Consider the following 17,949-nt stretch of genomic DNA (forward strand, 5'->3'; position numbering starts at 1 on the left):
AAATATCTTGATCGATCTATTTGTATAGTTCCTTATAAAGCCCCTTTATATAATTGTGTAACATTGGCTTTGTGTTTTTCTATTTATATGGGTGGGTTGATAAAACAGGTCATGGTTAGTGTAAAACCTAACAATGGGATTTAAATTAACGGTTACGTAAGTACTTAATTAAGCATCGTTAATGAAAGTCTTTGTCCAGTGGTCTTAATATAGTTGTCTGCAGGTTGTTGATAATAGTGTTTTTATTTTGGTGTATCATCGAAAAAAATTATTTATTATCCACGGTTTAAATAAATAAAGCAAAATAGGGGTTCATTTTCGCCACAAAAATGTCACTAAATTATTTCTATATTTTAGTAAAAACAGATTTATCTCGGCAAACTGTATCAGCGAAAAACGCAATTCTCTTTAAATCATAAGTATAAACAAATTCATAAAAAAACGTTTTAATAACAAGCTTTTATGTAATAATGCACTAAAAAGTAGAAAATAAATTATAGACTACTATTTAAATAACTAGAAAGAAAAGCGTGGGTCACTTTAGTATCTATTGGATACCTTTACTAATGTTAAGGAAGACACCCACGCTTTTCTTTCTAGTTATTTAAATAGTAGTCTATAATTTATTTTCTACTTTTTAGTGCATTATTACATAAAAGCTTGTTATTAAAACGTTTTTTTATGAATTTTTTTTCAGTACTTTACATGTTTTATTTACAATAGAGTTACATGACTAAAAACCATTGCGCGCCTACTGAACGTGATGGCGCAGCCATTGAACGTGATGGCGCAGCTATTGAACGTGATGACGCGTGTGGTGTGGTTGGATAGACATGCCTACTAATTCGGTCCAAATTTTAATTAATTAATAAAAAATTAATTAGGCATCCAATTAAGTCAAATTTAATTTCAGATTGAATTTTCTTCATGTCTTGACCCACGTGTCAAATATGAATCGTATCGGTCAAGTAGAAGTGACCGAATTTTCACTCCTGCGTTTCGATCTAGACTGACGACTGACGACAAAGGAAGTGAGTTAAATAAAAGCTTGTAAAAAACAAGATTGTCATACGTAATTGAACTCACCCAGGTAGCAGGAAGATAAATAACTAAAATGCTAAAATGTGTTCCTCCAAGATATTGATTCGTTAAAAACAAATTAACTGCACTTTAGAACTATATGAATTTCTATCGATAAAATCTATCCATGTTTGAAGAAAAAAATAGAAGCTATGAGACAACAGCTAAGGCCAGTTTGTCCGCGTTGTTCACGTGGAAAAAAATGAGCTAACAACGCGTTTTTTATGTAACAATACAACTATAACAATAAGCATGGCGTTGCACAGCAACAGATGTTTTTCATATCAGTCAGCGGCGGAACCACTGTCTCATCGGACTTCGTAACACGGGGAGGGGGAGGATGGGGGTTCATTAATCTTACAACATGTAAAAAAAATAATGTTAATACATATTTGCTTTGATGGGACGGGTGCTTGAGTGCTGGTCAAAAGATCTCGGACGAGTGTTAGTAGGACATTCCTGAGTCCACCCAACTCTGATGGGTACCTAATTCAAGTGCCCAGCCCTCCCCGGAGAAAAAAGTCTGGAAGAAACACTGAATGAGACGTATAATTTATGGATTTAAAAAAAGGTCATCATTTTCGTAAAAGATCTGCCGCATGGATCTTCTACATATACAATGTAAATGTAACTTTACATAATGATTATTAATAGCCGCATATCTAGATGGTGCTGTTGTGTAGGCCCACAATGGTGAAATGGTTCATAAAACCTGTTGCCGTGAAATATTTTTAAATAGAATTATCATGGTAGACGCCAGATGTTGAAATATAAATGCGAAAACCCTTACGCTGCATTTTCATTTCGCAGTTTACCTGATATCACATCGAACAACACACTTTGATAACGTGCGAGACTACATACTTCAAGTTGTATTTTGTATGGCTTGTAGCATATACTATTTTAAGCATCTCTCATGGGAAGGCATTGTTCCCCTCCCCCTACCGAAGAGAAAAAAAAATTAAAATTATGTACATAATATCGGAGCTGGCATGGTCGGGTGGTAGATCGTACGACTGCTTAGCCGGAAGTCTCGGGTTAGGGATCCGTGCTGGGGTCTGTAGGATGTCCCAGAGTCCACCCAGCATAAAGCGGCTGGACTCAGGGCTGACTGCACTATTCCCCTGTATGCCGAAATCACTGAAACATAACTCTACTTCACCTACCTATGCGTCGTGGGCACGAACAGGAAAATGTGTAGTGTCCACCAATCGGAATTTTTTTAGTGCAACCCTCCCCCCCCCCCCTTCCGAGTGGTTTCACCATTCTGAGAAAAATGTATAAGAGAAACTCTGTTTCATCCCCTTCAATTTTTGTATGTCCTAAAATGTCTACATTTCTTAATTTACTGCTCTACTGTGTTGGTCCTGAACAAAGTAATTAACATAATTAGAAATAAAACTAATCTAATGAGACTGAAACAAAAGCCAGACGTGTTAGACACACCTGTGACGGAAGGGACCCAGCACATTATAATCAATAAACTTTTGTTTAAATGCAAAGCTTGAAGTGTAGACAATAAATTATTCTATTGTTCCCACGCATCGCTGAATTTGCTGGCGACACTAATGAGGGTGTTGTGTCAGCAATGTAAGAAATAATTAGAAATGATAATTATAAAAAAAGTGGTTGAATGTTAGGGCATACGACCGTTAACCCGAAAGTCTCGAGTTCGAAACCGGGTTAATGGCTGGAAACGTCACTGAGTCCACCCAGCTGTGACAGGTACCTGACTCACGTTAGGTAAAGTAAAAGCGGCTAAGCATAGTGCTGGCCACACTATCCCAACATAATTTTATGCTAATGTCAATGAAAAAAAAAATTGAACTCTTTTTTTCACCTGCTCCATTGACCGTCAGGTGTGAAAGGGTACCTTAACTACTTATTGACACGTTGACCTAGAGATTGACAGGTATTTTGACACATGGAAATGTTGACCGAGTTTCTTATTTAACTAAGCTATTTTCTTTAATTTCAACTTTTATTTTTGTTGAAAATTAGGTATTTCAATAATAATAATTATCCATCACAATTAGCAATTAATCATAAGATCATGATATATAACCAATCAATCTGTTTACAGTTTTTACTGAATAAGCCTAATAAAGAATGTGAGTAATATATATATATATATATTATATATATATATATATATATATATATATATATATATATATATATATATATATATATATATATATATATATATATATATATATATATATATATATATATGTGTGTGTGTGTGTGTGTGTGTGTATGTGTGTGTGTGTACATGTGTGTGTACATGTGTGTTTGCGTTTACATATATATTACACATATATATTACATTTATTATCTTGGCATAAAATCATAACGAGAAATTCACATATAATTCTCAAAGAATCATTCATGCAGAACACCATCATTAATCCATTCAAGTGTTATGAAACTATCCTGTGCTTTCTCATTTCACCTTACTGACATATTAACACATTTAAATGTAGATTGTAGGCCTATACAGTAGCCAAATCTCGGGCACGGCCGGGTACATGCTACTAGTAAACAATAAAACACTCTCAAAGATCAAACAGTGACATCAAGCATCACGTGATGACTGCTGTTTCACCTTAAACACGTAGACAATGCCATCATAGTTGAAATAGTACTTGGGCACGACTGTCCTTGACGCTGGCTCCCACTTGCCTTCCTGTTCCAAGTTTTTCATGTGAGGTTCCAGCCTGTCTTTGTATTCTGCGACGGTCGTCAAGAACTCTTCACGCATGACGATGATCACGTGACCACCTGGAAGGTAAACCGTACGGGTTAGAATATTTTCTGTTTTATCTAAACGGTATTTAAAGAATTCTTATTGAGTTTCTGCTCAAAACGTTTTTACAGTTCAATAACTTTTTTCATAAATCAATATAATATTATAATATTTTTAAAAAGAAGATGACTAGTCATTTCCTAGGTAAATAATTATTCCTAAGTTATCTATATATATAATTCTCTTCTGGGAGCCGTTAGAAAACAAGCTGCAAGCGCCTCCTTGCAGTCCCCTCTCTTTCTCTCTATCACTATCACTACCACCCCCACCCCACCCCCACATGGTCTGGTGAGCTGTGGTTCACGCTGTTTACATTTTACAATCATAGAGACGGGTTTGGTGACGGCTATTAGGGGCAGATAATTTAGTTTGAAACGATTTTAAACTTAGAGGAGGTAACTAAGAGGAGGCTGCTTTCACGTGGGGGGGGGGGGGGGGGAGGGGGGTTTAGTGTTTTTAAGCAAATATTTTTAGTGGCAGCATTGGTACTGTCGAATTCACAAATTATAAATTACTGAAAAGTAGAAAAAACAACAACTAAATAGCGGCGTATGATACGCAGCGGGTCGGCTCGTATATTATATACAGCATAAGTGCATACCATACATATATGTGTATGTGTCTACATAAATGTTACAAACTAGCATGTGTTTATGTATGGTGCACCGACAGTATAGTAGACGTGAACATTGTTATTCCCATTAACACGAAAACTCAGTTCTATTCAGAGTTCAAAATAAACCTTATCTTGTTTCGGTGATTATAGAGTCATGTAAAAACGAAAGTGTGATAAATGAATGTAGACATACGTTTTAATTATCAGGAATTTTCGTTTCATAGATGTATTTACATATGAGCAAATTAATTTTTCCCCTAATTAAACTTAAAATAATGCGGTCATTTAAAAATATACATTAACATGTTTAACATGTGCAGTCACATTCATAAACATGCTAATTTATTAATTACTTTTTTAAAATGCTGATACATAGCTTTTACTTTGTAAGATTTAAAATATTTGATAGTAGTATGGTTTTAATACAAGATACCAAACAGAACTGACTGTCCGTTAAAAGATCGTGTACCTGGTTTTACAAATCTGCAAAGTTCATCGATCCCCGAACATGGGATGTGATTTTCCCCCATTCCACCACAAATTATAGCAACATCATAATAATCTGAAAGTACATAAAAACAATTTTGTGAACAAAGTGTCAGTAGAAAGTTCGCTTTCCATCTCTTCGTTCCTTAAGTTATGAGCCTTGTTTTAAAAAAGTAACTTTTTAGTACATGTTTCTGATTTTCTACCACTTGTTATATAGACATGTATGAGTGGCTGAATAGTTTGCGGGCAGAAGTTTTGAGCGACATTACAATGTATCTTTTGTGATAATGTGCTGTGATTAGCAATGGAGTGTAGCATGATTTTTATACGGGGGCGTTCATTTTTTTTCTGTATACATATAAGCCTATATAATAAATATTTATCAAATATAATATAGTACATTTACGTATATATGGGGGTGTATATATATATATATATATATATATATATATATATATATATATATATATATATATATATAAATATATATATATATATATATATATATATATATATATATATATATATATATATATATATATATATATATATACACATATATATATATACATATATATATATATATATATATATATATATATATATATATATATATATATATATATATATATATATATATATATAAATGATTTTAAATTTTAAACCCTAACCCAATATATGAGACCTAACCCCCAATGCCCCCTTCCCCCCCTTCACCCCCCCCCCCCCCCCCCCCCCCCAATTGATCATTATTTAATTAGACATACCAGCTTCAATACAATGTGAATCTTCTCCAAGAAAGTTCTGGAATGTGCGAGTGTAAATGTTCTTGGACTTGGCCAGGCTCAACATCCCCTCCGTAGGTTCTAGAGCATCGATTTTACTGAAACCTTTACGTAGTAGCTGGGATAGTATCAAATACAAACAATTTGACTGAAACCTTTACGTTTTAGCTGGGATAGTATCAAATACAAACAATTTTACTGAAACCATTACGTTGTAGCTGGGATAGAATCAAATACAAACAATTTTACCGAAACCTTTACGCAGTAGCTAGTATAGTATCAAATACAAATAATTTTACTGAAACCTTTACATAGTAGCTGGGATAGTATCAAATACAAACAATTTTACTGAAACCTTAAAGCAGTAGCTAACATGGGACATCAAAGAAAACATTGTTGAAATATCTTTAACGTTTAGCGAATATTGCTTTTATTATAGAAAGCAAGTGTTATTTTTTAGTTTTAGTTGTCTTAATATTATAGCGTTTTTTATGTATTTGCTTTATTAAATTAAAAAGCCCTTCAATGTTATATTCCCACGTTTTCTTTAACTTGCTTTTGCGTATGTTTGTTTGTTTGTTTGTCTTTCCATCAAATCTTGCGATCGAAATTGCGGGCACTTCCCAGTTAGCTAGCGCGCTGAAATTTTCAGGGAAGCTTTGTTTCCAATGACAATACAATATTAAATTATTATTATTACTAAATTGATCCATGGAAAATTTTTATTGATCATTTTAGACTCCTATTGATTTGTACAAAAAAGGGAAATAATCTAGAAATAGTAATTTGATAAAACAAGGTTCGGTACTTTCCCTCTTCTGGCTTTCTACTTTTTAGTTCAATCAGAAAACGTGGTTTTTAAAAAAAAAATTTAATGATAATTATTTTTATCTCTAGTCTCTAAATAAACAAGACTGACCTGCATACCCACCAATCCGGTGCCAGCAGCTACATCAAGAATGCTGACATTCTTTCTCGCAGCCTCTTCAGGATACAGTTTCACCATCGCTTCCGCTACGTACAGGGGGCCGTGGTAGTTTTCTTCATTCATGTGCTGCGAAACGAAACAAAAGTAGATTCGTAGTTTTTACTTTTTTCAATTGTTCTCTTTTACTCTGTCTACTGTGCTGTGAGTGGGACATAACACTGTGGGCAACTGGCGAATATTTGTTGTATTACCAGTCCTATTTTTTATGATTAGCTATTAATCTATTGCATTAGTAATAATAGATTTAAATAGATTTATATATATATATATATATATATATATATATATATATATATATATATATATATATATATATATATATATATATATATATATACATATATATATATATTAGCGACCAGTCGCGCGCGTTGCTGCTGTTTCAGGAGAAAGGCTGACGCAATATTTTAAGAGGATTACACCAATGCGTCTAAACCTGAGTTATTTTAATATAAACAAAGCAGGCAGTATATTTTTGGATCATAGTTTATTGGGTGCGAGTTTGTCAAAGCTACCGCCCAGACGCTCCAGGGGCAGTTCTTGGGAGCCACTTGTTACACTACGGCAGGGGCAGAGGCGTAGCGAGGGGGGGGGCGGGGGGGGGACATATGTCCCCGGGCGCCGACCTTAGGGGGGGCGCCAAATTGAAAGTTTGAGGGGGGGGGGTGCAAATGAAAAGTTCGAGGGGGGGGGTGCAAATCGAAAGTTTGAGGGGGGGGGTGCAAATGAAAAGTTCGAGGGGGGGGTGCAAATCGAAAATTTGCTCCCGAGGGGGGCGCCAAATTGAAAGTATGTCCCCGGGCGCCGGGAAGGGTCGCTACGCCTCTGGGCAGGGGTTCCGAGTACAGGCAAGAGCGCAGGCGCTATAGATCACAGGACCGCACAGGACCTCACCCCAACCCAAAAACTGCAGTAGGACATTACCACTTAAAAATTAACCATCGTTTAGGGTACGGTAAATTAATGATAATGAAGTGGTAGTAGTTGTTGTAATATAACGGTATTCAGTAACAGTAAAGGTAAATTTTAGAATCCAGTAAGAGTGTACGTGTCGCTACTTTATGCATTGATGTTTATTTTTTTCAATTAAACACATACATGTTTCAGTTAAATTTAGACATGGCTATAAATGGCTAGAGCAAAGCCTTGCCTATAACCTCTAGCTTGGTTATATCATAACACTTAATGATATGACCTTCTATAGTAAAAGTGTGTACAGGGTAAAGGTCAAATCCACCATGAGTCAGTTCAGTAAACAAAATCTGCAGATTGCTACTATAGTAGTATCCATTACCTGCTCGTAATGTGAATCTTTCGCCCATTCCGTGTAGCGACGTGTTATCTCCTCCTTTGGTAGACCTGCCTTGAAGATCAAATCATCGACTGCCGTTACTTGATCCATTTTAAGCCGCTCTTTGAGTTGGTGGTTCCAAGGGTACCGTTAATCTCGTGTTAAACTGTTTGTTGTTTTAACAGTTTACCACAGAAACAAGTATTATGTTTAGTCTCGTTTCTACTATATTTATATACTTGAGATGGATGATGATTAACCAACGTAATTAAAGTGCATGAAGCTATTATCAGAAACTGTACTTTATTTCCAGCGCTAATTCTGGGCTAAAATTCCAGGCACGCAGAGATAACAAGGGCACGTGCATAAAACTAAAGTTTGAAATTATGAACAAAAGCAATGCATCGTAGTGGCGTGGGCACGTATTTATTACATTCGTACATAGGCCGACAGACACATACAAATAAACACACAAATACACATACTAACACACACACATACATACAAACACACATATACACATACTAACACACACATACACACACAAACACACACACATACACACATACATACACACACTTACACACAGATACACACATACATACATACACACTCATACACACATATATATATATATATATATATATATATATATATATATATATATATATATATATATATATATATATATATACATATATATATATATATATATATATATATATATATATATATATAAATATACAGAGGCGTAGCGACCCTTCCCGGCGCCTGAGGACAAACTTTCGATTTGCACCCCCCCCCCCTCAAACTTTGGATTTGTTATTCCAACCCATTTTGGCGTCCCCCCTCGCTACGCCTCAATATATATATATATATATATATATATATATATATATATATATATATATATATATATATATATATATATATATATATATATATATAGTTTTAATATATATATGTATCTCCATCGACACAGTGGGGTAAAGTCAGTAATGGAAGACTCCTAAGTTCAGTTCAAGATGTAAAAAAAAGTTAATCATTTCATAAACCTCGCTTACCTTAGTTTTATCGCCAAAAGCTCGACAATATCATACAACTAAAAACTCGACAATATTATACAACGCAGGTGACTAAAATAAACATTATAACTTTTGGTGCCATGCACGTTTTCTTACACAACATGAGGGCAAATATTTTAATCAGCAACAAACAATTTACATCTATTTAGCTTAAATTATCGACAGACTAAATATCACCCAACCACATTAAGAAGGAAGACGCTCCATTCCATAATGGCAAATGTATAAAGGTTAAGCTATATATATATATATATATATATATATATATATATATATATATATATATATATATATATATATATATACATATAGGCCCCTAAGTAAAGAAATTAAATTATATCGTACATTAATATAGATGAAATAGTTCATAGTCGCCACAAGACAGAAAAAAATGTTATATTTATTACAAAATTTTAGTCGTTTTAGTTGATTTTAACTAAAGCCATTTTTCTCCCTTTCTCTATCTCTCTATCTCTCTAACTCTCTATAATCTCCCTCTCGTTAGTCTCTCTTTCTTTCTTTTTATTAGTATATCTCCCTACTTCCTCCCTGCCCCTATGTTTCACCCCCTCTTTTATTTAGACATAATCGGCTCGGGTTTTAATGCTCTGATAACGGGTGAACGGGTCGATTAGAGAGAATAATGTTGAGACAGACCGACAACACTGGGCTGTGCGGGTGCGTTCGTGTGTGTGTGCGTTCGTGTGTGTGTGCGAGAGTGTGTGTGGGAATGTATGTGTGCGAGTGTATATATATATATATATATATATATATATATATATATATATATATATATATATATATATATATATATGTGTGTGTGTGTGTGTGTGTGTTTGTGAAAAAGGGGAGAGAACCCAATTATCTTATTGCGAGGTTACGCTTTCAGTGAAAGAAACAAACAGTATTGGAAGCCGCAGATCTGGAGACCGCAGTCCATTTTAAATCCGCCGACATCAATTCAATTAAGAACGAAGAAGAAGTGAGCGAATAAAAACTATTTATATATTGGGCTATTTGTGTAGCCTACAAACCTGGGGATAATTCTTCCACACTGAGTTGAGATGGCCAAGGTGTGTAGTATGAGATGACCAAGCTGGTGGTGTGTGTAGGGTGTGTTGGCCAAGTTGGTGGTGCGTGTAGGGTCAGATGGCCAAGCTGGTGGTGTATAGAATGAGATGGCCAAGATTGCGTGTGTAGGGTGAGATGGCCAAGGTGGTAGAGTGTGTAGAGTGACATGGCCAAGGTGGTGGTGTGTGTAGTGTGAGATGGCCAAGATTGCGTGTGTAGGGTGAGATGGCCAAGGTGGTAGAGTGTGTAGAGTGAGATGGCCAAGATTGCGTGTGTAGTGTGAGATGGCCAAGGTGGTGTATGTAGTTTGAGATGGCCAAGATTGCGTGTGTAGGGTGAGATGGCCAAGGTGGTGGTGTGTGTAGTGTGAGATGGCCAAGATTGCGTGTGTAGGGTGAGATGGCCAAGATTGCGTGTGTAGGGTGAGATGGCCAAGATTGCGTGTGTAGGGTGAGATGGCCAAGATTGCGTGTGTAGGGTGAAATGGCCAAGATTGCGTGTGTAGTGTGAGATGGCCAAGATTGCGTGTGTAGGGTGAGATGGCCAAGATTGCGTGTGTAGTGTGAGATGGCCAAGATTGCGTGTGTAGGGTGAGATGGCCAAGATTGCGTGTGTAGGGTGAGATGGCCAAGATTGCGTGTGTAGTGTGAGATGGCCAAGATTGCGTGTGTAGGGTGAGATGGCCAAGATTGCGTGTGTAGGGTGAGATGGCCAAGATTGCGTGTGTAGGGTGAGATGGCCAAGATTGCGTGTGTAGGGTGAGATGGCCAAGATTGCGTGTGTAGGCTGAGATTGCCAAGGTGGTGGTGTGAGATGGCCAAGTTGGTGGTGTGTGTGTAGGGTGAGATGGCCAAGGTGGTGGAATTATGGTGTGTGTTTATGGTGTGTGTGGCCAAACACTGAAGCGTATTGGTGTGAGGGTTGAAAACCAGCCACTACCCGCTTGCGGCCCCCCCCCCCCCCCCCCACACACCACAATCCCACCCAAATCCCAACCAACACCATTCCTGTCACCCTACACCAACACCATTTTACACAGGTAACCAGGAAGTAATACAAAGCATTACCTTTCCGTGACCGTTAGTTTATCTTTCACAACCGTGTAGACCCCACCCCCCCACCTAGTGATACAAAGCTCCTCTCCGTGACCGTTAGTTTATCTTTTACAACCGTGTAGACCCCACCCCTACCCAACTCCACACATCACACACCGTCTATAATCAGCGTGTGTATGTGTAGCCTATGCCCTAGATCTGTATCTTAACACAGTGTTTGTCTTTTAGTAGGAAGTGTGCACATATATACCCTTTATCACCGTCTGTCTAAACCTCTAGGTGTTGCCACATAATTTACAGCTAGCCTATACACAGTGTCATCTAAACTAGCGACACCGCTGTCTTCTCGCCTATTGGGTGTGTCATGGTTAGTAAGCCTGTTAGGCTATTGTTGTTTAGTGTGTAGCATTGTCAAGTATACGCTAGTAGAGTGGATAAGTAAAACTCAAAGACATAACGTAAAGGTAGGTTTTGTCTTGTGTTGTACATGCTTTAGCTCGCAACGTCTGTGTGTGGGATGTGGCGAATCTTGTACCTTAATTTTTTTACCCAATTCTAAAGCAGTAATTTCATTGAAATTTTCCAGACACTTCCATCTTCGACGACAATACAAGAATATCTAATTTCAATATCATTAGATAGACAATTAGTCATTAAAATTTAATTTTAAATAGTTCTTAATATAGTAATAAAGGTGTCCGGTCATAAAACCCCTGGACAAAAACCCCCCGACATAAACCCCCTGGACATAAACTCCCCGCGACATGAACCCCCTGGACAAAAAAACCCCGCGATATAAACCCCCTGGACAAAGCCCCCCCCCCCCCCCCCCCCCATTGAGGTTTATATAACGAAAAACCAAAGATGATGGGAACCAAAATTAATAATTAGAAACAAAACACACATTTAAAAAGTGTTTTATTATAACTTTCAAAAGAGCGATTTTGAGAGATGCCTCGCAAATACTCTATAATGGCCAGCCTTCAAATGAATTGTTTGACTTTGGCATATGGTCTTCTGCACGTGTGTGCATGTTCCACATATTAAGTGGAAATAGGTTGTCTCTGACCTCGACGTTGTCGTCTGCCAATATAGTATTCTCGAAATAGTCTGCAATCAGCATTGCTTCTTGGGGGAACATTTCCGATAATTTATTAAAGGCATAACTAATGTGTTCAGTGCCACAAAAGCCAACACAGGTAGCATTCTGAGCTTGAGAGCACATTTGCTATCAAGTTGGTAAAGTTGTTGGAGACCTGAGTCCTGTATTTTTCTGTATATGTTTTGGCTAAGATGGAAGAAGCATCCTTTTACCTCACACTCTGGAAATACCCTTTCAACACTTTTTATCACAGCCATTTCAGGGACAATCATAATAGAAATTGGTTGCAGGTTTGTGTTTAAGACCGTTAGCTGCTGTAAGAGTGCTGTGTATGTTTCCTGTGTTTTGTTTTGAAGTAAAGCATAAACACATGGCATAAACACATGGAAAAAATCAACAAAAACAAAACAGAGGTCATCAGAATCAATAACAGCCAGGACCTCCCGATACAGCTAAATGGAGAAGATTTACGAGAAACAAACACATTCACATATCTGGGAAGCGTGATCAATAAGGACGGGGGAGCAGACGAGGACATAAAATGTCGTATCAACAAGGCTAGATGTGCCTTCAACTCGCTGCGCCCGATGTGGAGGTCCACGGCCCTGTCACTCCGGAGCAAAATTGGGATTTTCAACACGAATGTTAAGGCAGTGCTACTCTATGGCTCGGAGACCTGGAGGGTTACGAAGACAAATACTGATAGGCTACAGGCGTTCGTAAACAAATGCCTACGACATATATTCAAACTAAGATGGCCAGACAAATTATCAAACAAAGACCTGTGGCAAATTTTAAAGCAACAGCCAATAGAGAAAGATATTAAGGCCCGTAAATGGGGATGAATCGGACACACGTTAAGAAAAGAAAAAGAAAACATCGCAAAACATGCATTGGACTGGAATCCCCAGGGGAAAAGGAGGGTGGGCCGGCCAAGGAAAACATGGAAGAGAACGGTTGAGGAAGAGGCAAAAACAGCTGGGCTCTCATGGTCACAGATTAGAGGAGCAGCCCAAAACCGAGTCCGCTGGAGATGTGTGGTTGCAGCCCTTTGCTCCCCAGGGGCCACAAAGGAGTGATGATGATGATGATGATAAACACATGGAACAGTCCGTCCGTTGACCAGAATCGTTAGTCGTTAAAAATTACATCAATTTAATTTAATTTTTTTTTGTTCTCATCATCGTTATTATTTCCTTATATAAACCTCAGTCGGGGGGTTATTATCCAGGGGGTTTATGTCACGGGGGTTTTTGTCCAGGGGGGTATATGTCGCAGGGGGTTTATGTCCAGGGGGTTTAAGTCTGGGGTTTTTGACCGGGAGCAATTTCTTGATCAGTTGTTAGCAACGCTGAACTGTCTTTCACGGCTGGTTTATTTCTTGCCTTAGCCTCGACCATGAACTATACAGGGGCAGATAACTGTGTTTTAGAGACAAGCTACTGGATAGATTTCAGCGCAAATATTTGTAGTCCTAGCCTATGTTGAGTCAACTTCATTTCGAACGAATGAATAGAGAGCGAAAAATAAAACAAATATTAAACCCTTTGTAAATAAAAAAGCTTTTAAACTGGGAAAATAAAACGAACTTGCTTTCTTTAATAAAAGATTTGGTGGTTAAAATAGCGCATGCTTCTATTTAATGCTTTATTAAAGAACGTTTGTTTTATTTTCTTATTTACAGTGCATTTACATGCGTGCTATCAAACAGGTTTTTATATTTGTTTAATTTTTTTGAATAATGAGGTATATTTCTAGTTAAGGGACAGCTACATCCACGAAAGAAGACACGATCGTTTGCAGCAGACATTCAGTTTTGTCTGAAAGTCTTCTTTTTTCGTAGTGTTAGGAGTGATAAAACAAATATCCTTTTTATTAAAAAAAATAGCCTATGGTCTTGTAATGCGCGACAGAAAATATAATCAAGCCGATCACAAATAAAAACATATTTTTACTTGTATAAAAAACTAGGTCCATATTTGGAAACATTTTATTTTGACAACCTCATTTTTCCAACATTATAACATGCAGTTTCATCATACTAAACCCCACTTGACCGATAGTGACTTCATATGGCGCCATAAAGATTCCCTGCGCCTCTGGGGTGTGTAGGGGGTGGACAATCCACTCTAAAGGAGCTTTTTAATGCTATATCGATAGTATGCAAAGAATATCTTCGAATAGTGATAAGAATAACCAGATAACCCTAGCCCTAGCTCTACCCCTCTCTCTAACCCTAACAATAGCCTTAACTGTAAATGACCAATGGCGGGGGGGGGGGGGGAATTAACAGCGGTGTATTTACCCCATTCTGCCTAAAGCTATACAAAAATAGATTATATGATATTAAGAACAGAATAATGTATCGTAAAATGTAATACAAATTCATCATCTTCTTTTTCTCTTCTGTGCCCAGGATACATGGGGAGGGGGGGGGGGAGGTGACATCAGAAATCTCTTTCCACAATATACCTCTGGCAACATTCTTGGTACTTCCTCAAGATAGTCTGGCTCTTGTTAGTTGATTCTGTGCTGTGACTTACCTGTTTTCTTTTGCCCTGAGACGAACAGTTCAGAGCCTTGGTTAAGTGCCCATAGCGTTACAGATACCTATTTTAATAGTGTGTGCTTTTTTTTTGGAGGGGGGGGGGTGGAAAAGGCTCGTTTTTTGTGTCAGGGGCGCTTATATATATATATATATATATATATATATATATATATATATATATATATATATATATATATATATATATATATATATAAAGTGTGTGCTTACTTTTAAATAAAGCTTCAGTGTCTACTAATAGTCGTAGTGCTAGGGCTATTTTTATCCACACATGGTTAAAAATTTCCCAATTCCACTTTTAGGTGACAACAACAATGTAAACACGCTGCATAGCTAGATGACTGACTTGCAAAAACAACCCTTTTAAATCCGGAACACAGCTCAAAACAACAAACCATGTCAACGTTGACCCGGAGCTCTAAAACAGCGCATGCGCAAATACCTGCGCAAGAAATCATCAAGAATCCTAACATCGCTCTCAAGTTCGGCCTTCTCCGTAAAAAACAAGGCAAATTAAATATTGGAAAATGGGCCGTTCAGGTTCATCGTGGTTACGTCTGATTCTTTAATTGTGTATACAGAGGAGACCTCTCCTAGCCCGAAGTCAACGACAAGCTTGGCCAGGTTCAATGAGGTCAAGACAGCGGAGTCTAAAAATAACGAATGGTGTTTTGTTTTGAAAGGCCCACCGTTGGGCAACACGGACGTTCTGCTTACTAAAACATTCGCGTGTATAAACGAGAAGGAAAGAAATGAGTGGATGAGAGTCATTCGACTCCAGATGGAGTCACTCCAGAGTCTAAGCAAGGGGAAGAAGAACTTAGACGAGGAGGATGACGCGGGAGATAACGTATACGATGAAGTTGATGAGCTGATTGATGAAAACATCCAAACACAACAGTCTAGCGAGGACCCGTCACGGGCTAAATCTCGGAAAAACTCGTACACTCAGCTTCCGACGCGATTACATGACGAAAGTTCCAGCAAACCGGAAACGCAAAACGAGACCTCCTCCAAAAGTGCGAATTCGCTTTTACAAAAAAACGAAACAGCTGGGCACTTCCGTGAAGGCGTTGGCGATCTCTTTAAATTCTTCATTGATGACGTCATTGACCCCGAAAAAGCCCGACTATGTCTTCGCCCACATCGCCAAAGAAAATTGACCTCAGCGCCACCTCACCATCTATCGACCTCAGTGCCACCTCACCGTCCGCTTCTCCAGCACCGGTTTTGCCTGCGAGGCGCCCCACAGCACCACCAGAGAGTCCCACGGCGCCCCCTGGTAGCCCCTTGCCCCCCACCCCAACCCCCGATTCCCATGACTATCTCCACAGACTCGGTACCATCGAACACAACCACCGACCCGGCACCATCAGAAACCGCCCCGCCCTTACCCGCCCCTCGCATCCTCCCCCGCTGCCCACCTGACTACATTGACGTCACCAGCTCTGGTTGTCATGGAAACCAGGAAGGAGAACTCTACGTCCCCTACGAATTCCCACCACCGCGGCCCGAAATTCTAGAATCACTTTGCTTCATACAGGACCCAATCCCTGATCGGGAAAAATGCCTTCATCAGCTTGAATGCACGTTGACGCCAGGGGCATACTTAGTAAGGAATTCCAGACAAAGTAATCTCAAGATCCTGGCATACCTGTCTTCAGATGGAACCGTCCGGGAGTACAAAGTACTCGAGCAGGACGCCAGGTTTACCCTGGATATGGAGGCGTTCTTCGCGTCCATTGGGGAGCTGTTGGCATTCTACATGCAGACGACAATTCCTGGCACCAACGATTTGCTCAAGCAAGGAATACATGAATTTGTCTAAAAACTGACCTGCGGATTCATTAGTAATTGTGCATAAATTATTAAAACAACAGCAAAGTGGAAGTGATGTATGCAAAAGTTATTCAAAATAGGATGATCTTTGATGATGATAAAGTGTTCGAGTCATTAATGAGCTACATAGACATTCAATGTGTGAGATGTACATAGACAATGTGATATGGTTACATAGACAGTGTGTTATAGATACATAGACACTGTGCTACAAACCATTTAACCACATGGTTGGTAATGATAAACTCAATGTTGCTGAATAGAAATGAATTGCGACCTTTGTTCTTTTTCAAGTCTCAGCCTTCAGTGTAGACCTAGTTACTAGAGGACCAAAGCCTTACTTATATCGTACAAATTAAATTATTGTTCATAAATATGTAAATATATTTAAACTATATATATATATATATATATATATATATATATATATATATATATATATATATATATATATATATATATATATATATATATATATAATTTAGGTATAAATATTATATACTACCAATTAATTTTTGAATACTTATACATTTATATAGAGTGATACATAATACAGTTATTGAGAAATACATATTAGGTTTATGTCTATGATGAATAAAACAAATCACAAGATATATATATATATATATATATATATATATATATATATATATATATATATATATATATATATATATATATATATATATATATATATATATACTGGCTACAGGACATTACCCCTCTGGAAATTCCCCCCCCCCCCCCCCCCCGGACCTTTCCCCCCCCCCGTATTTACCCCCCCGGAGCAATTACCCCCCCCTGTCAATTACCCCACTGGGGAATTACCCCCCCCCCCCCTCTCTCAAGTTAGAATCCTAACTCTAACTAGAATTCTATACCTTTATACTACTTTAATCCAAACCTTAAGAAAAAGACCAAAACCTAAGCATCCACCTTAGCCTAAAACTTCACACAAAACCAAAAACCAACGCTAGACACAACCCTAACCCTAACCACAACACTAGCTCTAACCCTAACCCTAGTCCTAACCCTAATCTTAACCCTAACCCTAACCCTAACCTAGCCCTAGCCCTAGCCCTAGCCCTAACCCTAACCCTAGCCCTAAAACCTAACCCTAGCCCTAGCTCGAGCCCTAAACCTAGCCCCTAACCCTAAAACCTAACCCTAACC

The 17,949-nt window shown here is 38.0% G+C and overlaps 2 protein-coding genes across 2 annotated transcripts; one reads left to right on the forward strand and one right to left on the reverse strand.

Annotated features, from left to right (window-relative positions):
* Window positions 1-3,317: 3,317 nt before the first annotated feature.
* Window positions 3,318-8,263, reverse strand: LOC131927459 (methyltransferase-like protein 27). The gene is made up of 5 exons (XM_059283146.1): window positions 8,062-8,263; window positions 6,699-6,833; window positions 5,762-5,897; window positions 4,975-5,067; window positions 3,318-3,864 (listed from the first exon to the last, which is right to left on the reverse strand). The coding sequence occupies exons 1-5, from the start codon at window positions 8,167-8,169 to the stop codon at window positions 3,659-3,661; spliced, it is 678 nt and encodes a 225-aa protein (XP_059139129.1). The 5' UTR covers window positions 8,170-8,263; the 3' UTR covers window positions 3,318-3,658.
* A 7,992-nt stretch (window positions 8,264-16,255) lies between these two features.
* LOC131927460 (uncharacterized) lies at window positions 16,256-17,107 on the forward strand. The gene has a single exon (XM_059283147.1). It carries the CDS (start codon window positions 16,256-16,258, stop codon window positions 16,763-16,765), a length of 510 nt encoding a protein of 169 aa, XP_059139130.1. The 3' UTR covers window positions 16,766-17,107.
* The last annotated feature ends 842 nt before the right edge of the window (window positions 17,108-17,949 follow it).

This window comes from Physella acuta, unplaced genomic scaffold, assembly GCF_028476545.2.
Source record: "Physella acuta isolate Inbredline_101_S28 unplaced genomic scaffold, ASM2847654v3 ptg001404l, whole genome shotgun sequence".
Lineage (NCBI taxonomy): Eukaryota > Metazoa > Mollusca > Gastropoda > Physidae > Physella > Physella acuta.